We start from the raw sequence: 22,185 nt of genomic DNA on the forward strand, positions 1-22,185 counted from the left end.
ATAATAATAATAATTTTGAGGCTATGCTTCACCTATTACCATTAAAAAGTTAGAAATATTCCTAACAGTTGTTTTGAGTCTCCTTCGGGAGAGATAATGCAGTGTGCAAATATAAATAAATGAAAAATAATAATAATAATCACACAGTCCTAGACACTTGGGAACTGTTCGACTTGTGATTTTGTGATACGAAATCCAGCATATGTATCTTGTTTGCTGTGTCAGACTATAAAATAATAATAATAATAATAATAATAATAATAATAATAATAATAATAATAATAGATGATACATCACACAGTCCTAAACACTTGGACGGGTGTTTGGCGGGTGATTTTGTGATACGATACAATGATACAATGTGGTTGTGTCAATAATAATAAATGATGATAATAATAATAATAATTTTTACCCTAAGCGAGCTATGATTGCAATTGCATATATTGGTGGGAATAAAATACTGTAAATAAATAAATAAAACAGGCAAAGGCTTCGTTTTGGAGCAGCACTTGATAACATCACTATTCTTTCCCAACACGAACCCATGACGGGGTCATTTTCCTGTCCAGACAGACCAAGTGATTCACTGCCCCATAACAACACGCCAGCCAGCCGTGAGACACATCAATAAGGTTTTCCTCCCACTTTGTACATGAACTTAAAAATGTCCAGAAGGCAGTTGCAAGATGATTATCAAAGGACACGGGCCGTGTATGCAAACGGCCGTGTCTTGTTCCAGGCGGGTGAATTGTTCAGTATGTACGGCCATGATGACTCATGCGCATGGCTCAATCAGTGACTCCGTTCCCAGGCGTCCACACAGCCATGGGGCAAATTATTATAAGTTATTATATTATTATTTTTATATTATTATATTGTAGTATTACTATTTTATTATTGTATTATTATTATTTTTATTATTATTTTAATATATTAATATATACTAGCTATGCCCCGCCACGCGTTGCTGTGGCAAAGTATGGTGGTACGGGAAATAAAGTACAGTAGAGTCTCACTTATCCAACACTCGCTTATACAATGTTCTGGATTATCCAACGCATTTTTAAAGTCAATGTTTTCAATATATCGTGATATTTCGGTGCTAAATTCGTAAATACAGTAATGACTGCATAGCATAACTGCGTATTGAACAACTTTTTCTGTCAAATTTGTTGTATAACATGATGTTTTGGTGCTTCATTTGTAAAATCATAACCTAATTTGATTTTGAATAGGCTTCTCCTTCATCTCTCATTATCCAACATATTCGCTTATCCAACATTCTGCCAGCCCGTTTATGTTGGATAAGTGAGACTGTACTGTATTGAGGAACTGGTGGTAGTTAAGGTAAAACCTTTACCCTTTACCTTAACTCAATACTTTATTTCCCATACCACCATACTTCGCCACATTAAGTTAAGGTAAAGGGTAAAGGTTTTACCTTACATTAAGTCCATTATAAATGGGTTATATAGCTGCCTTGTGTCTACACTGCCATATAATCCAGTTCAAATCTGATAATCAGTATTTTATAGGCAGTGTGGAAGAGGCCTAAGTGAGGTCTAACTCTGCCTGTCCCCTGGGCTGAGTGGGTTGCTAGGTGACCAAGTGGGCGGAGCTTAGCCTTCTAACTGGCAGCAATCGGATAAAAACAATTATTCCTCTCCCTCTAATTAGGACTTTGTTTTTCTTTTCTTTTTGTTGTATGAACGTAGAGGCATGGATGAGGGGTTGTGCTGCCAAGTTTAGTGTTTCTGGGATGTGTAGTTTTGTTGTTTTGTCCTAGGCTGAAATTTCATTACCCTTTTATATATATAGATTAATATATTAAAATATATTTATTAATATATAGGGGTCCCTGGTGGCACAGCGTGTTAAAGCACTGAGCTGCTGAACTTGCAGACCAAAAGGCCCCAGGTTCAAATCCCGGGAGCGGAATGGGCACCCACTGTTAGCTCCAGCTCCTGCCAACCTAGCAGTTTGAAAACATGCCAATGTGAGTAGATCAATAGGTACCGCTCCGGCGGGAAGATAATGGCGCTCCATGCAGTCATGCCAGTGGCCACATGACCTTGGAGGTGTCTACGGACAACGCCGGCTCTTTGGCTTAGAAATGGAGATGAGCACCAACCCCCAGAGTCAGACATGACTGGACTTAACGTCCGGGGAAAACCTTTACCTTTACCTTTTTATATTATTATTATTATTATTATTTTGATATATTATTATAATACAATATTATTATTACCAGCTGTAAGGAATTGTGAGAGTTGAAGTCACAACACATATTCATACTTCCATATACGTATTGTGTTGGAAGGAACTTAAGTGATGATGCCCTCGTCGTGCTGCAATCCTGTACATTTACAATACAAGATCTAATAAACAAGTTTTTTTCTTTTTTTCTCTTTTTTTCTTTTTTTTAATCATTATTATTTTGTTGAACTATCTCTATTACTTATTCAATCCTTGGTTTTCATCTTGTACTTACATCTCTCTAATCTTTCACCAATGTTTTCCTCGCTTTCACTGTATACATTATTTATATATTACAATAAAAATCACTATTTTAAAAAAAGATCTATTAAACAAGTGAGTGCGTGAGGGAGCCTTACCGCTGACGGCCTTTTCGTAGTTCTTGCCCAGGTTTATTAAGTTCCGCAGCCCGGGATTGAACTGTTCCATCACATTCTGGGAAAGAACAACAACCAAGAGAGAGATCATTACACTTATACACGCAACTTCATGCAAAACAACCTGAAATGATCTATATGAACACCTGGACAGGTGAATCCAGATGCAGTGAAGTGGTGCGGCTTTGGGTATATTTAGTACATAGGAATTTCATCGCATAATACAGTTGAGTCTCACTTATCCAACATAAACGGGCCAGCAGAACGTTGGATAAGCAAATATGTTGGATAATAAGGAGAGATTAAGGAGAAGCCTATTAAACATCAAATTAGGTTATGATTTTTAAAATTAAGCACCAAAACATCATGTTATACAACACATTTGACAGAAAAAGTAGTTCAATATGAAGTAATGCTACGTAGTAATTACTGTATTTACAAATTTAGCACCAAAATATCACGATGTATTGAAAACATTGACTACAAAAATGCGTTGGATAATCCAAAACGTTGGATAAGTGAGACTCTACTGTAGTCGCATTCCCCCTTTCAGAGTCCTATTTTCAGTATGTTAGGATTCCTCACATAATAGTTGCACCCCCTTTTCAGACCTCCAAAGTACTGACAGAAAGGGACCCCTAAAGGGCATCCACTCCAGCCTCTATTCCACAAAGCAGGAAAAGCACAACCCAATCCTTCCCGACAGATGGCCATCGAGCCGCAGACATGGATGAGATGTAGATAGATAATATGCTAGATACAGATTCCTAGTTGGTAGGGACCCCTAAAGGGCATCCAGCCCAACCTCTATTCCTGCCAGGCAGGAAAAGCACAACCCAATCACTCCCAACAGATGGCCATCCAGCTGTAGACATGACTGAGATATATAGATATGATAGATACAGATTCCTAGTTGGTAATTCCTATTACTAGTTGGACCCCTAAAGGGCATCCAGCCCAACCTCTATTCCTGCCAGGCAGGAAAAGCACAAACCAATCAGTCCCGACAGATGACCATCCAGCCATAGACACGACTGAGATATAGTTATAGGTATGACAGATGCAATCCCTTTTCCTTTGCTATTTGCAAGGGGTTTCCATCGAGTTTAACAGATTTAGAGAGCTTTGCATTCAGGACCACTTCATTTACTTTTCCAAAGTTAGTGTTAGTATTATGCTAACAACCGAGCGGGAAATGCACAATGCGGAGGACAAAGCAACCGACACGGAACAAACACAGCGTTGTCCGGTGTGTCAAGGATCGCCTTCCACGCTTCAATATTATTATTATTACTTATATTATTATGTGTCTGGGCAGGAAGCAATCCAGAGGAAAATAGACTTGCTTGGCAGAACCTTGCACGGAGTGCAGTGAAGCGTGGAAGGCGATCCTTGACACACCGGACAACGCGGTGTTTGTTCCGTGTCGGTTGCTTTGCCCTCCACATTGCGCATTTCCCGCTCGGTTGTTAGCATTATTATTATTATTATTATTATTATTATTATTATTATTATAGAACTAGCCTAAACTTTGTTCCCTTTGAGTGTTTGCTGCCTTGGAGACACCCTCAACCCAGGTGGCACTCACTGGCCCTTGAATGCTTATTGCCTGAAGACATTATTATTATTTTATTTATTTATTTATTATTATTAGTGCATTATTATTATTATTATTATTATTATTGTATGACACAGCAAACAAGATAGACATTTCGTTTCACAAAATCACTAGTTGAACACTTCCCAAGTGTGTAGGACTGTGTGATGTATTTTTAGATGATGCACACAGATCCCAGTAGGGTGGCCTTTTGCAGTTGGCAGATCGTAATTTTGCCAATGTCTATTGTTTCCAAATGCCGGCTGAGATCTTTTGGCACGGCACCCAGTGTGCCCATCACCACCGGGACCACCTGTACTGGTTTCTGCCAGAGTCTTTGAAGTTCAGTCTTGAGGTCCTGAGAGCGGCTGAGTTTTTCCTGTTGTTTTTCGTCAATGCGACTGTCACCTGGGATGGCAACATCAATGATCCAAACCTTGTTCTTTTCCACAACTGTGATGTCTGGTGTGTTGTGTTCCAGAACTTTGTCAGTCTGGACTCGGAAGTCCCACAGTATCTTTGCGTGCTCATTTTCCAAGACTTTTGCAGGTTTGTGATCCCACCAGTTCTTTGCTGCTGGCAGGTGGCACTTGAGGCATAAGTTCCAATGGATCATTTGGGCCACATAGTTGTGCCTCTGTTTGTAGTCTGTCTGTGCGATTTTCTTACAGCAGCTGAGGATATGATCCATGGTTTCGTCGGTTTCCTTGCAGAGTCTGCATTTTGGGTCATCAGCTGATTTTTCAATCTTGGCCTTAATTGCATTTGTTCTGATGGCTTGCTCCTGGGCTGCAAGGGTCTTCTTCTTCTTCTTCTTATTATTATTATTATATTATTATTATCATCATTATCATTATTATTACTGAAGCGGCCTGGCCTTTGTTCCCTTTTGCCTCCTTTGCCCGGGTGGCGCTCACTGTCCCGTTCTGACCTTATCCACCATTCTCGTAACTTTTATGTGTAATTGGCTGTCATTCCGGTAATTGGATGCGCACGGTGATACTGATCGGCATCCCTGTTATTGTCGACACCTCCCGTTTCATGTTAATCCTGTGGCCTTGTTCTGGCCTCGGGCAAAGCAAACACACTATTATAATCATACATGCGCTGCGCATAATTATGAAGCAGAACTTTCTCCCTCCCGCAAACTCATCGGCAGGATCCAGAAGGAGGAGGGAAGGCGAAAATGCTTTCACGTGCGGCGTAAACACCACACACACAACCGATGACGGGCAGGCGTGGAGCCCGACTGCAAGGGCGGATACCGAAACCAGGGCCGCTCTTTCCGTAATTAAGCCCGACCATTATGACAAGCACAGGATCCTTTGGAAGAGCAGCCGGGAATCGCCAGCAATGCGAATGCTGCTGAGCTGCAACATCATTGGGCAACCGTAACGGAGGAATGCGGGCGATTTCGACCCCGGGGTGCACAACGCTCCCATAAATCTTTGGCATCATTGGACTTTCACCAACCTTCCAGTAATCACCACGGCTATTTCTAGCTGATAACGGGTGTATATATACATACATAAATACCTATTATTATTATTATATATTATTATTATATATTATTATTTATACCCCACTTTATCCCTCCCAAAGACGACTCAAAGTGGCTACATATCTATTATTATTATTGTTATTATTATTATTATCCTGTCCTATCCTACTTCTCCCAACTTTCCTGCTTCCCTCTTATTATTAATAATAATAATCATTATCCTGTTCTTGTTGCCTTAGTTTCTTGCTTCTCTATTATTATTATTATTATTATTATTATTATTATTATCATCATCATCCTGTTCTTGCTCCCCAACTTTCCTGTTTCTTTATTTATTATTATTATTATTATTATTATTTCCTACTTCTCCCAACTTTCTGCTTCCCACAACTTTCCAGGTTCCCATTATTATTATTATTTCCTGTTCTTGTTCCCCAACTTTCCTGCTTCCCTCTTCTTCTTCTTATTATTATTATTATTATTTTCATCATCGTCATTATTATTATCCTGTTCTTGTTCCCTTAGTTTCTTGCTTCTCTATTATTATTATTATTGTTGTTTTCCTGTTCTTCTTCCCCAACTTTCCTGCTTCTTTACTATTTATTATTATTATTATTATTTCTTACTTCTTTCAACTTTCTGCTTCCCACAACTTTCCAGGTTCTCATTATTATGATTATTATTTTCCTGTTGTTGTTCCCCAACTTTCCTGCTTCTTTACTATTATTTATTTATTTATTACAATATTTATATCCCGCCCTTCTCACCCAATAGGGGACTCAGGGCGGCTTACAATAAAAACACATATAAAAAATTGTACAATACATTGTGAATCAATTTAAAAGTTATTAAATTATTATTATTTCCTACTTCTCCCAACTTCCTGCTTCCTACAACTTTCCAGGCTCCTATTATCATTATTATTATTTTCCTGTTCTTGTTCCCCAACTTTCCTGCTTCTTTAGTTATTATTTATTATTATTATTATTTTCCTGTTCTTGTTCCCCAAATTTCCTGCTTCTTCTTTATTATTATTATTATTATTATTATTATTATTTTCCTGTTCTTCTTCCCCAACTTTCCTGCTTCTTTACTACTAATTATTATTATGATGATTATTTTCCTGTTCTTGTTCCCCAACTTCCCTGCTTCTCTAATATTTTCATTATTATTAGTTATGACTTTCCTGTCCCATGTGGTTCCCCAACTTCCAAACTTTCCTGCCTCTCCCTGACTCTCTCTCCTTCCTTCCTTCCTTCCTTCCTTCCTTCCTTCCTTCCTTCCTTCCTTCCTTCCTTCCTTCCTTCCTTCCTTCCTTCCTTCCTTTCCTCCCCGTCCCCTCTTCTTTCTTTCTCTTTCTCTTTTTCCTTCCTTCCTTCTGAGCCCACTTCTCTCTCCTTCCACTCACTCACTTTGTAGGTGTTTTCCGTGAGCTTGTTGACTTCCTCGGGGTCCCGCGACATCTCTCTTTTTCTCTCTCTCTCTCTCTCTTTCTTTCTTTCTTTTCTTCCTCCTTCTCCCAGCCAGCCAGCCAGCCAGGCAGGGAGCGAGCGAGCGAGGGAGCGAGGGGGAGACGGAGCCCGTGCTTCCTGCTCCGGCGGCTTCTCCCGGGCACTGCCCGCCTGGGCGGAGCCGCTCCAAGGAAGGAACGAGGGAGGGAGGGAGGGAGGCCCGAAGGCAGGGCCGGGCAGGACGGCCGAGTTTGGCTCCAAGTTCCAGCCCTCCCGGGGGCCCCGCCCTCCAGCACAAGCACCGACCGAGAGACAGAGAGCGCCCTCTGCCGGCCGAACGCTTCCCTGCAAGGACGAAAACAGAGACCCGGATTGGTTACTTCTGACTTCAAAACATTATTATTTTACTAGCTGTGCCCGGCCACGTGTTGCTGTGGCGAAGCATGGTGGTATGGGAAATAAAGTATTGAGGAATGGGTGGTCGTTAAGGTCAAGGGTCCCCTGGGCTGAGCGGGTTGCTAGGAGACCAAGTGAACACAGCTTAGCCTTCTAACTGGCAGCAATTGGATAAAAGCAATTATTCCTCTCTCTCTAATTAGGACTTTATTTTTCTTTTCTTTTTGTTGTATCAACCTAGAGGCGTGGATGAGGGGTTGTGTTGTCAAATTTCGAGGTTGGGGGGCCTGTAGTTTTGTTGTTTTGCGGGTCGCCGTGATGCCATCACTCTTTTATATATATAGATTATGACACAGCAAACAAGATAGATATGCTGGATGTCATATCACAAAATCACGTCGAACACTTCCCAAGTGTCTAGGACTGTGTGACTTATTATTATTATTATTATTACACAGAAAACAAGATAGGCATTCTGGATTTCGTTTCACAAAATCACAAGTCGAACACTTCCCAAGTGTCTAGGACTGTGTCATGTATTATTATTATTATTATTATTATTGACACAACAACGTTGTATGACACAGCAAATAAGATAGACATGCTGGATTTCGTTTCACAAAATCACAAGTCGAACACTTCCCAAGTGTCTAGGACTGTGTGTTGTATATTCGGATGATGCGTGCAGATCCCAGTTGGGTGGCCTTTTGCAGATCGTGATTTTGTCAATGTCTATGGTTTCCAAATGCCAGCTGAGATCTTTTGGCGCGGCACCCAGTGTGCCCATCACCACCGGGACCACCTGCACTGGTTTCTGCCAGTCTTTGAAGTTCAATCTTGAGGTCCTGATAGCGGCTGAGTTTTTCCTGTTGTTTTTCGTCAATGCGACTGTCACCTGGGATGGCAACATCAATGATCCAAACCTTGTTCTTTTCCACAACTGTGATGTCTGGTGTGTTGTGTTCCAGAACTTTGTCAGTCTGGATTCGGAAGTCCCACAGTATCTTTGCCTGCTCATTTTCCAAGACTTTTGCAGGTTTGTGATCCCACCAGTTCTTTGCTGCTGGCAGGTGGTACTTGAGGCATAAGTTCCAATGGATCATTTGGGCCACACAGTTGTGCCTCTGTTTGTAGTCTGTCTGTGCGATTTTCTTACAGCAGCTGAGGATATGATCCATGGTTTCGTCAGTTTCTTTGCAGAGTCTGCATTTTGGGTCATCAGCTGATTTTTCGATCTTGGCCATAATTGCATTTGTTATTATTATTATTATTATTATTATTATTATTATTATTATTTATTTATTCTTTAATTTAATTTATTATTATTATTTTAATTTATTCTTTTATTTTTATTTAATTTATTATTCTATTGTTTTTCTTTAAATGGGGTCCCCGGTGGCGCAGTGTGTTAAAGCGCTAAGCTGCTGAACTTGCGGACCAAAAGGTCCCGGGTTCAAATCCCGGGAGCGGAATGAGCACCTGCTGTTAGCCCCAGCTCCTTCCAACCTAGCAGTTCGAAAACATGCCAATGTGAGTAGATCAATAGGTACCGCTCCAGCGGGAAGGTAACGGCGCTCTATGCAGTCCACATGACCTTGGAGGTGTCTACGGACAACGCAGGCTCTTTGGCTTAGAAATGGAGATGAGCACCAACCCCCAGAGTCGGACACGACTGGACTTAACGTCAGGGGAAATCCTTTACTTTTATTATTATATTTTTATTTTATTATTATTTTATAATATTATTTTGTTATTTTATTATTATATTATTTTATATTCTTATTTTGTCATTTTATTTTATTATTGTTCCGTTGTTGTTGTTATTATTATTGCGTTGCTGTGAGCTTTCCAGGCTGCCTGGCCATGTCCCAGAAGCAGCACTCTCTCCTGATGTTCCGCCCACCCCTGTGGCAGGCACCCTCAGAGGTGGCGAGGCCTGTGGAGCAAAGTCAACGTGAAGGGCAAAGCCAGAGTCCAAGGGCTGCAAATCAGAGCCCGGGCTGCGGCGCATCGCTATCAGCAAACGTTCTGCTTGGTTTCTGCCGAGGCCGCCGGTGGGCCGGTCTTCTCCGTGGGGATGACGGATGTCTCTTCTGCCGGAGATGTTCTCACTCTCGGGCCGCGACTGCCAATTCCCTTTGCGTTCTGGTTCACTGAAGTGTGAGCGACAGTCACACCCAGGTGTTCAGTGACCGGTGTGCGAGGCAGCGCATGAAAGGACTTCTCTTCTGTCCTCTTCTCCTACGGATACTGTCACGCTCTGTGCTTCGGGTGTCCTACACGCACGGGGAAGTAAGTCCTCCTGCAATCGTATTCTGTCATGTGGATAATATACTCAGCCCAGGTCGGGACGTGGACGCATTCCTATACACACGGCACCTTTCTCTCCTTGACGCAAGTGTCAATGTTGCAACGAGAAAGCTTGAATAGCGCTGAGCAGCCATGAAGTCTGCAAAGTCCATCAGTAAGTGCTGCATAGAGGTAGCTTGGCTGTTGCTGCCTGGAGGCGCCCTCTGTCAGCTGGCCCTTCACAAAAAACATTGACACATGACACAAGTGTCAATGTTGCAACGAGAAAGCTTGAATAGCGCTGAGCAGCCATGAAGTCTGCAAAGTCCATCAGTAAGTGCTGCATAGAAGTAGCTTAGCTGTTGCTGCCTGGAGACGCCCTCTGTCAGTTGGCCCTTCACAAAAAACATTGAGACGACGCAAGTGTCAATGTTGCAACGAGAAAGCTTGAATAGCGCTGAGCAGCCATGAAGTCTGCAAAGTCCATCAGTCAGTGCTGCATAGAGGTAGCCTGGCTGTTGCTGCCTGGAGGCACCCTCTGTCAGCTGGCCCTTCACAAAAAATAGTACCTATTTCAGTCTGTGGGTATATTTCAGGTAGAGCAACCTGCATTTTCCCTGGACAAAGCTGACCAATGGTGAAGGATTTGATGTGTTTTAAATGCAATTTTTTAATTTTTGTATTGTTGTTTTAATCGATATATTGTATTACTGTTTTATCTTTTTTATATTGTGACTTGTATTATGTTGCTTATATTTTGTCCTTATGTTGTTTGGGCCTCTGCCCCATGTAAGCCGCCCTGAGTCCACCCGGGGAGATGGTGGCAGGGTATAAATAAAGTATTATTATTATTATTATTATTATTATTATTATTATTGACACAACGACGTTGTATGACACAGCAAACAAGATAGATATGCTGGATTTCGTTTCACAAAATCACAAGTCGAACACTTCCCAAGTGTCTAGGACTGTGTGATGTATTATTATTATTATTATTATTATTATTATTATTATTATTATTATTTTATTATGACCCAGCAAACAAGATAGATATACTGGATTTCGTATCACAAAATCACAAGTCGAACACTTCCCAAGTGTCTAGGACTGTGTGATGTATTTTCGGATGATGCGTGCAGATCCCAGTAAGGTGGCCTTTTGCAGTTGGCAGATCGTAATTTTGTCAATGTCTATTGTTTCCAAATGCCGGCTGAGATCTTTTGGCACAGCACCCAGTGTGCCCATCACCACTGGGACCACCTGCACTGGTTTCTGCCAGAGTCTTTGAAGTTCAATCTTGAGGTCCTGATAGCGGCTGAGTTTTTCCTGTTGTTTTTCTTCAATGCGACTGTCACCTGGGATGGCAACATCAATGATCCAAACCTTTTTCTTTTCCACAACTGTGATGTCTGGTGTGTTGTGTTCCAGAACTTTGTCAGTCTGGATTCGGAAGTCCCACAATATCTTTGCGTGTTCATTTTCCAATACTTTTGCAGGTTTGTGATCCCACCAGTTCTTAACTGCAGGGAGGTGATACTTGAGGCATAAGTTCCAATGAATCATTTGGGCCACATAGTTGTGCCTCTGTTTGTAGTCTGTCTGTGCAATTTTCTTACAGCAGCTGAGGATATGATCAATGGTTTCATCTGTTTCCTTGCACAGTCTGCACTTTGGGTCATCAGCTGATTTTTCGATCTTGGCCTTGATTGCCTTTGTTCTGATGGCTTGCTCCTGGGCTGCAAGGATCAGGCCTTCTGTCTCCTTCTTCAGGGTCCCATTCGTGAGCGAATTATTATTATTATTATTATTATTATTATTATTATTATTATTATTATTATTATTATTAAGGCCGGCTTCATTGTGTTGGGCTTTGGCTGGAGAGATGGCAAAGGGCAAGGAAAACGCAGGAGGAGGAGGAGGAGGAGGAGGAAGACCGAGTGGGGCCCCCACCTCCAGGAAGGAAAGCTCCGTCTCAAAGTCAACCGACGGGTTTTGGCCGGTCTGGTCTCCGCCAGGAAAAAAGCTGCTCATTGCCCTTCGCTGCTTGTTCAAGACCAACCCACCCGGCAATATAGATTCCGCAGGACGGCACGGGATTACGCTCACAACGTTATCTTTTTTCCAGGAAAATCATCATGTTTCCATTATTATGAGCTTAACTGAAGCTGAGCTCGGAAGGAACGCAAATGTCTCAGGCATTGGCAGCCAATGCCGTCTCCAGTCGGAAGTCTCTGCAAGGAACCACGTGGCTCCATACCACGGCCACACAGGGAACGGCATTCGGAAAACGTGGCCAGGCAGACGGGGAAACCCACAGCCACCCAGTCACACACAAAATATCTCACAAAAGCTCAGGCAAGCCCCCACCCTGGTAGCATTCAGAAAGAGCTTGAACACCCGGCTCTTCACTCAGGCCTTTGGATAAAGATTGCTCAGCCCCATAACCATCCTGTATCTACGACCATTCCTGTACCGGTTTGCACTTTTTACCTTTGTCAACTTGATATAGACACAGCAGGGTCTATTCCCATCCTAATTTGCACTTTCAAGAATTTGCATCACTTTATCAGTCACCTCATGTTTACAATATGTATAAGGTGCACCTTATCCAGCCTACTTTTACAAGTCCTTCTGGGACGCCTCGCAGGAATGGGACTTGGAGGTACTGTCCTGCAGTGGCTCCGGTCCTTCCTGGAGGGTCGGTCCCAGATGGTGTCATTGGGGGACGCCTGCTCGGCCCCACAACCGTTGACTTGTGGGGTCCCGCAGGGTTCTGTACTGTCTCCCATGTTGTTTAACATCTACATGAAGCCGCTGGGAGAGATCATCAGGAGTTTCGGGGTCCGGTGTCATCTGTACGCAGATGATGTCCAGCTCTGTCACTCCTTCCCACCTGTCACTAAGGAGGCTGCCCAGGTCCTGAACCGGTGCTTGGCCGCTGTGTCGGACTGGATGAGGGCCAACAAATTGAAATTGAATCCAGACAAGACAGAGGTCCTCCTGGTCAGTCGGAAGGCCGAACAGGGTATAGGGTTACAGCCTGTGCTGGATGGGGTCACACTCCCCCTGAAGGCGCAGGTGCGCAGTCTGGGGGTTCTTCTCCTGGACTCATCGTTGAGCCTGGAGCCCCAGGTCTCAGCGGTGGCTAGGGGAGCCTTCGCACAATTAAAACTTATGCGCCAGCTGCGACCGTACCTTGGGAAGCCAGACTTGGCCACGGTGGTCCACGCCCTTGTTACATCCCGTTTAGACTACTGCAACGCACTCTACGTGGGGCTGCCTTTGAAGACTGTTCGGAAGCTTCAATTAGTCCAACGGGAAGCTGCCAGGTTAATAACTGGAGCGGCGTTCAGGGAGCGTACTACTCCTCTGTTACGTCAGCTCCACTGGCTGCCGATTAGCTACCGAGCACAATTCAAGGTGCTGGCTTTAGCCTATAAAGCTCTAAACGGTTCCGGCCCAGCTTATCTATCCAAACGTGTCTCCCGCTATGACCCACCTCGAAGCTTAAGATCGTCGGATGAGGCCCTGCTCGTGGTCCCGTCAGCCTCACAGGTGCGTCTGGCAGGGACGAGAGACAGGGCCTTTTCAGTAGTGGCTCCCCGCCTATGGAACGCCCTCCCCATTGAAGTCAGGCAGGCTCCCTCCCTCCTATCCTTCCGTAGGAAGGTAAAAACCTGGTGGTGGGGCCAGGCTTTTGAATAAGAATCAGCAGCATTAATTACTATTATGTATACTGGAACTCAATTGACAGACCCAGTCTTTTAAACTTGTACACGCCTATCTATATTTTATAAATGCATTTTATGAATGTTATATGTAAGTTAATTTTTTAACTAATTTATAGTGTATTGTACTGTTTTTATATGTCTGTTTTATTGTAAGCCGCCCTGAGTCCCCTGTTGGGTGAGAAGGGCGGGATATAAATATTGTAATAAATAATAAATAAATAAACCTCTCCGTTTTAATCCATGTTTTTATTAGTTCTTGTCATTTGTTTTTATTGGCAAATGTTTACATTTTTATCATTTTGCATGTCTCGTCTGTTGTTGTGTTTTATATTGCTATTGTTTTTATTTGGGCACGGCCCCATGTAAGCCGCCCTGAGTCCCCTTTGGGGAGATAGAGGCAGGGTATAAAAATAAAGTTGTTATTATTATTATTGTTATAACAATTTGCAAAAATGATCTAAAAAAATGTTCAAAAATGCACCAAAAACTAATCATAAAAAAATTCACAAAATAATCATTAAAATGTTCAAAATGCACAAAAAAACTAACCATAAAATATTCACAAAAATGTTTTTAAAAATTCACAAAAAAACTAATAATAAAATATCCTAAAATCACACACACATGTGTATATATACCGTGTTTCCCCGAAAATAAGACAGTGTCTTATATTAATTTTTGCTCCCAAAGATGCTCTAGGTCTTATTTTCAGGGGATGTCTTATTTTTCCATGAAGAAGAATTCACATTTATTGTTGAACAAAAAAGAGAGAACATTTATTATATGCTGTATAGTAGTTGTCATCACAAACCAGCATAACCAGACAAACTGTGAATCCTATCAAGAATTTCTTGTTACTACCATTATTTCTATGTACAACACTCTATGGTACATACATTTGCCGATCCTGTATGCTCTAGTGTTCTGTTCGGCAGGTATGTTTCCAAACAAAACCTTTGCTAGGTCTTACTTTCGGGGGAGGCCTTATATTTAGCAACTCAGCAAAACTTCTACTAGGTCTTATTTTCTGGGGATGTCTTATTTTAGGGGAAACAGGGTATATATATATATATATATATATATATATAATAGATACACACACTCCACTTGCTTGACTCTTATCAGAACCTTTGAAAAAGGCATTTGAATGGTAAATAAAATGTACATGTTGATGGGAACGGAGAGAAGAGAGAGGTGCTACTGAAACGGTGTGTCTGTGGGACGTGAGTGGAGCCCGTGGTTTTCCGTCCAAGCGGGGCTTGTAATGTCTTCGGCGGCCACCAGAGGGCAGGCAAGGGACGGGGAAATGACAGGCCTCCGAAGCCTCCCCATTGGCGCCCATTATTCTCCTTCCCTCTTGTGGCGCCTGCTGGTTTGGGTTTCAAATCCCAGAAATACTTTATTGGTAAGAACATTAATAATTTTCCCCAAAAATTAGTGTATGAGCAAAACATTTTGGGCCCGAGCTGTGGCGCAGGCGGGAGAGCAAGCCAGCTGCAATTAACTGCAATGAATCACTCTGACCAGGAGGTCATGAGTTCGAGGCCCGCTCAGAACCTATGTTTGTCTTGTCTTTGTTCTATGTTAAAAGCCATTGAATGTTTGCCTATATGTGTAATGTGATCCGCCCTGAGTCCCCTTTGGGGTGAGAAGGGCGGAATATAAATGCTGTAAATAAATAATAAATAAATAAACTTGGGGGGTGCATATGGTCGTGAGTGTGTCCAAAATGTTATGGCTAAACTTCGTTAAAAGAATTCCCAAAAATCAGCAGATGGGCCAAATGCTCTGAAACTTGGCTGGCTTAAAGCCAGGAATGTGTCCTACAAGTGTGGCAAGTTTCATCTTTATAGCCATCAAAGTGGCAGAGAAATGAGCCATGCAAGTTTCCTGATTGGCGCCGATAAACCGAATCTTACCGAAAGGAATGCGGAACTCAGGATTCCAAGTTACGAATCCGAACGAACTTTCCCGAATATCCCCAAATTTTCCTGAAAGTGGAACCAAAAACAGAATGGATTTCTTCCATTTTGCAAGCTGTAGTTTTGCAAAGTCTTTTGCTTTCTCTGCCAAACGACAGCTCCGATTATTCAAGATCACTGAGTCCTGCATTCGTTTTGTCGTGCAGACACAGCCGTTGAGGACCACACAACCGCCAGCTGCATAATACAACCCAATATGTCACTCACCGAATGACGTTGGAGCTGCTCCAACCTCAAAGCCTATTTGTTGTAAACAACAGGCAAGGAAGGACTACTTACTTACTATTATTCAATCCCTGGGAGCCCTTTGGAAGAAGGATGGAAGGGCGAACACAAAAGTGTCATAAGAGATACGACATCAACTTTCACTCCCAGAGATGCAAACATACTCATAGATACCTATCTTCTAAATACGTGTTATGACTATAGAGCTCTCCTGCAAGGCTCCTAATTGTTTGAATTTTCTTCCAGTGACGTTGACGGGAAACATCTTCAATCGAGCTCTTTGGTGCTCTACTAATGGAATAAAACATACGAGGAACATATATTGCGTATGTTCCCGCCCCCTCCATCCGCTCTCCCAGACCGTATCGGCTTTTGTACATTTCCGTCAGCAATTGAAAAGGCCGATGTTGTTTTCAGTGGAATTCCATGAAAAACTCTTTTTCCGTTAGTCTCGCACACAGTCGATGTTTTCCAGCTTAGATCAGACACAGTAAATGGAGTTGTACTCCGACTCTGTTCCGATTGCTCTGATGTTTCCTAGCAACTAAAAGGATATATATATATATATATATATATATATATATATATATATATATATATAATATACGGAAGTGGAAAGTTAACATGAGCCTCTAAAGTTTCCCCATTGGCACCAATGGAACACATGCTAACAGAGAAATTAAGCTACAAAGCTTCGGAGATCAGAGTTACGAATCAGAATGAGCCCCCTCCATATCTTTACGGAACAAAGTGGGGGTTATCCAATTGGTGAAACTTTCCAAAATTTGGCGGGCTTACAGTCGTATATGTGGCCTATACGTAAGGTGAGTTTCAGGCTGATAGGCCTAGGAATGACGGAGAAACAAGCTTCTAAAGAAGCAATTATGAAGCTCCAGAGATCCGAATTACGAATTGGAACGAGACCCCTCTGAATCTTTATGGAACGTATTGGGGGCCATCCGATGCCAACGTGAGATGGTCAATGAATCAGCGGCTGCCGGAGAGATCAACACTGATGTAACGACTGAATGTACTCTAGTTGTGGACGAAGAATTAAATTTAGGTCTATAACTGCGCGGAACGGTGTTCCCGGTTGTTGTCTAGTCATCGTAACAACATTACAGAAGAGAAGCAATATTGTTACTCTTTCAAACAGGCTGGGTTTGTAATGCCTTCCTTCACAAAGGGAAACGATATAAAGAGATGAGGTGGTTGACTCGCGCTTCCTCCCGCGGCCCATCTCGGCCGGATAGAGATTTCCAGCCGGTCCTCCTCTCCTCCTTCGGTTTCACAGCGAGAATCAATTTAGCAGATCGGGACAACGTGTGAGAAACTAATAAGCTCTGCTCGTCTTGGAAGCCCCGCTTGCGTCATCCCGTCCCCTAAATTTCTCACCTTGACACAGTCGGCAGGTTCGGGGCGACAGAAAACCACGTTTCTCATTATTAGCGCCTCTGGAAACAGCGCGAGGTGCGAACGAGAACGGTCCAGAGAAGCCAGCGAGTACAGAAGGGTTTTGAGGCTGGATTGCAAAGGACCGTGGAATAGATACTCTTATATCGTTGTCCAATTCAACTGAGCAGTTTTTCCCAACTGAGATGTAACAAAACCAGTTTGATGTTGCTGCTGGTCTTCGCCCATCAACCAGTTGCACAAAGCTACCTCTTTGCCCAATTTGTGGGAAGGTCTGGCTTTATTTAAAACGTAAATAGAAACATTGGCATTGAACATTTTACGCTTCGTTTCGTAAAGATTCGGGGGGGGGGTGTCTCGTTCCGATACCTAATTCAGATCTCTGAAGCTTAGTAATCTATATACAGTAGAGTCTCACTTATCCAACACTCGCTTATCCAACGTTCTGGATTATCCAATGCATTTTTGTAGTCAATGTTTTCAATATATCGTGATATTTTGGTGCTAAATTAGTAAATACAGTAATTACTACATAGCATTCCTGCGTATTGAACTACTTTTTCTGCCAAATTTGTTGTCTAACTTGATGTTTTGGTGCTTAATTTGTAAAATCATAACTTAATTTCATGTTTAATAGGCTTTTCCTTAATGCCTCCTTATTATCCAACATATTCGCTTATCCAACATTCTGCCGGCCCGTTTATGTTGGATAAGTGAGACTCTACTGTATATAAAAGAGTGATGGCATCAGGGCAGCGGACAAAACAACAAAACTACAGGCCCCCAAACCTCGAAATTTGACAACACAACCCATCATTCACGGCTCTAGGCTGATACAACAAAAAGAAGAGAAAAATAAAGTCCTAATTACAGGGAGAGGAATAATAGTTTTTATCCAATTGCTGCCAGTTTGAAGGCTAAGCTCCGCCCACTTGGTCTCCTAGCAACCTCCTCAGCCCAGGGGACAGGCACAGTTAGGCCTCACTTAGGCCTCTTTCACAGATTTTAACTGGATTATATGGCAGTGTAGACTCAAGGCCCTTCCACACAGCTATATAACCCATTTAGAATCTTATATTATCTGCTTTGCACTGGATTATCTTGAGTCCACACTGCCATATAATCCACTTCAGTGTGCATACTAAACATAAAGACAACCATACAACAGACATTCAATACCACCACTACCTCAACAATTTCTCACCAACACCACCAGACAACGCCACAGCCACGCGTGGCCGGGCACAGCTGCTTCATTAAGATTTCTTCCACGGGCGCCAATAAGGAAATTTTAGAGGCTCGTTTCTCTGTCATTCCGTGGCCTATCAGCATGAAACTCGCCTCACTTGTAGGCCACATTTATGGCCGTAAGCCTGCCAAATTTCAGAATGTTTCACTACTCCAATGATTTTTAGGATTTTTTAAAACGTTTTACCAATAACATTTTTTAAGAAACTACAGAGATTTCTGTCTTGTTTCTCTGTCATTTTTATGGCTATCGGGATGAAACTTGCCACACTTGCAAGCCACACGTACGACTGCAATCCTGCCAAGTTTCAGAACGTTTCACCAATCCACAGATTTTTAGGAATTTGTAAAAGTTTTTTCCATAACATCATTTACAACCCACAAGAGGGGGTTTCTGGGAATTGAAGTCAGGTTCGTTTTCGGAGATTTGATATCCGAATTCCCCGAATACAGTACAACAAAAATATATTGTTCACACCTCTAACGGAAACCTCTTTTGCGAAGGAATGCAGCTTCTTGTCAACCGTGATGCAACATAACAGCGAAGTGGTGCGATCTCTTCCGGATGCGGATGTGTCTGCATTGTTTGGAAACAGATGAATAATTCCAACCAAACAATAAATAAACCATGAGATGAACAACTGTGTGCCATTTGCATCCCCGGCACCATAGATAAACAGAAAAGGGAGTGATTATAATCTTTTAGGACAGGGTTGCAATACAGTTTCTGTGCATCATAATCCCATCCAGCAAACAAATCATTTTCGGGAAGGACAAGTGATTCGCCTTGTTAATAGCATTGCTGCCTCCTCTCGCTCTTTTTCTTTGTGGATTCGTTCTAAATTCAACGTATCTCTCCAGTTTTCTCACTTATTTTGTAAAACATGAACATTTGGTGCCGTCAACATATTTCTGATCAACACGACAGCAAAGCTCCAGCAGCCAATTCTCAGATCTATTTCCGATCCGTCACCAATATTGCCATAGACGGCACTTACGGTGTGGTGGGTTCCGAGCTGTGGTTCGATGCCTCCACGCTTCTCTTTTCCTCAAAGTTGGTTGGGAAGGGCACACGTAGTCACATTCATAATCACTAGCAGAACAATACTTATATTGCTGCAAATAGTTATATACAATTGAGGCAGATACTCACACTGAGTCAGAGAACACCTCCCAAACCAAGGGTGCCTCCAGGCCACAACAGCTAGGCTGCCCATATGCAAGTGCCCTCCCTGATTGACTTTACAATCTCCGTGGCTAATCATCTTGCTCATTGCAACATTCACATTTGCTTGAAACATCGTTCCACAGGGAAATGTATCTGCACCCCACTGGATTCATTGCCAACAGACCTCTGAACGAACTTCGGAAGATGACAGCCACACATGCAGGCGAAACACCAGGAGAGAATGCTGCTGGGAAAAACACACAGCAAGGAAAGCCTTTGACAACACATTGACTAAAAGGATAATGTGTTCCAAATGGGGTTGTTCTGTGTTTTCCGGGCTGTATTGCCATGTTCCAGAAGCATTCTCTCCTGACATTTCAACCACATTTATGGCAGGCATCCTCAGAGGTTGTGAAGTATATTGTTCAAATGCCTTTAGACTAAATGCATCCTAGCTGGGAAACTGCAGAGAGAGAGATGCTTAACCGAAAGGGATGCTTTGGAAGCAGAGAATTGCACCCATCCACCAATCCATGCTCACCATTAATATTTTAATCCCGCATTTAATGCCGGATCCATTTCCTTACTCACACCCACAATGAATTACTTAAGGCTTATTGTAGTGCAAGCACTCACTCATTTGGCTTTGGAGACTAATCTCTGTCCCTTTCTGCAAAGGGAAGCCAGCGCTCGCTCGGAAGGATTTAATCTGATTCGTTAGGCAGGGAGGGACAGAATGTGTGTTTACATAACGCAGCATACAGAACCTACTAGGCTGAGTTATAAATCTCTGCTGACTGTGACCAGGACTCTGCAGTGTTTTGGGGATTGTAACTAAGTACTACACTATGATATAAATCTCTGCTGACTGTGACTAGGACTCTGCAGTGCTTTGGGGATTGTAACTAACAACTACACTGTGATATAAATCTCTGCTGACTGTGACCAGGACTCTGCAGTGTTTTGGGGATTGTAACTAACAACTACACTGTGATATAAATCTCTGCTGACTGTGACCAGGACTCTGCAGTGCTTTGGGGATTGGAACTAACAACTACACTGTAATATAAATCTCTGCTGACTGTGACCAGGACTCTGCAGTGTTTTTGGGGATTGTAACTAACAACTACACTGTGATATAAATCTCTGCTGACTGTGACCGGGACTCTGCAGTGTTTTGGGGATTGTAACTAACAACTACACTGTGATATAAATCTCTGCTGACTGTGACCAGGACTCTGCAGTGCTTTGGGGATTGTAACTAACAACTACACTGTGATATAAATCTCTGCTGACTGTGACCAGGACTCTGCAGTGTTTTGGGGATTGTAACTAACAACTACACTGTGATATAAATCTCTGCTGACTGTGACCAGGACTCTGCAGTGTTTCCCTCATCCCGATCTGCACAAAGGCAGGGCCCAACTTTCCTCCCACAAAGCCATGAAACACAACATACGCCGGACGCGTTCTGTTCCCAAATTAATTCAGATCCATGTCCGGACTGGACGGTGCATCCTCATATGGAAAATTGTATTATTTTACGTCATGAGATGCGACTCCAGATATGAGACATCAGGCTCTTAAGTGTGGGAAGTGCATCACAATGTTTCCATTTTTGCATCTCGCGACGAGGGCGGAAAAGCATTTCAGCTAAAGGCTAATGCCCAATTTAGCCACGATTTCCATCAAGCTGCTCAACTGAAGGAAGACGGACACGGCGGCGGCACACCCGGGACTGGCTGGAGCCTTTTTAATACTCAGAGCCAGATTCTTTTCATTTTCATGGTTTGCTTGTGAACAAAATCTGGTTGCCAGCATTAAAAAGCACCAGAATGAAGACAGGCCACAACAGCCAGGCTACCTCCATGCAGATACCCTCCCTGATTGACTTTGCAAACTTCACGGCTACTCAGTGCTATTCAAGCTTGCTAATTGCAACATTCACACTCCCACCCTGGACATCATTCCAGAGGGGTATGTATATATATATATATATATATATATATATATATATATATATATGCAAGTGTTGGAAAAGTGAGACTCTACTGTGTGTGTATATATACACACACACACACACACACACACACACACAGTAGAGTCTCACTTATCCAACACTCGCTTATCCAACATTGATTATCCAACGCATTTTTGTAGTCAATGTTTTCAATACATCATGATATTTTGGTGCTAAATTTGTAAATACAGTAATTACTACATAGCATTACTGTGTATTGAACTACTTTTTCTGTCAAATTTGTTGTATAACTCGATGTTTTGGTGCTTAACTTGTAAAATCATAACCTAATTTGATGTTTAATAGGCTTTTCCTTCATCCCTCCTCCTTATCCAAGATATTCGCTTATCCAAGCTTCTGCCGGCCCGTTTAGCTTGGATAAGCGAGACTCTACTGTATATATACACTGTATATATATATACACATACACACATACACAGACACACACACTCCCCTTGCTTGACTCACATCAGATCCTCTGAAGATGCCATTGGCCGCAGGTGAAAAGTCAGGAGAGAATGCTGCTGG

General features: G+C 42.5%; 1 protein-coding gene across 4 annotated transcripts in view; it reads right to left on the minus strand.

Annotated features, from left to right (window-relative positions):
• The window catches only part of baiap2l1 (BAR/IMD domain containing adaptor protein 2 like 1), a 44,094-nt gene that overhangs the window by 17,050 nt on the left and 4,859 nt on the right, over window positions 1–22,185 (minus strand). For 2 of the 4 annotated variants that reach the window (XM_062964457.1, XM_062964459.1), the window contains one exon: window positions 2,616–2,691. In XM_062964457.1, coding sequence (XP_062820527.1) covers window positions 2,616–2,685 — 70 coding nt within the window. In that variant the 5' untranslated portion in view covers window positions 2,686–2,691. Of the gene's footprint in view, window positions 1–2,615; window positions 2,692–7,143; window positions 7,451–22,125; window positions 22,145–22,185 lie in introns of those variants that run through there. The other 2 variants (XM_062964458.1, XM_008124200.3) reach the window with 2 other exon arrangements.

The sequence above is a fragment of the Anolis carolinensis genome, unplaced genomic scaffold, assembly GCF_035594765.1.
Source record: "Anolis carolinensis isolate JA03-04 unplaced genomic scaffold, rAnoCar3.1.pri scaffold_13, whole genome shotgun sequence".
Classification (NCBI taxonomy): domain Eukaryota; kingdom Metazoa; phylum Chordata; class Lepidosauria; order Squamata; family Dactyloidae; genus Anolis; species Anolis carolinensis.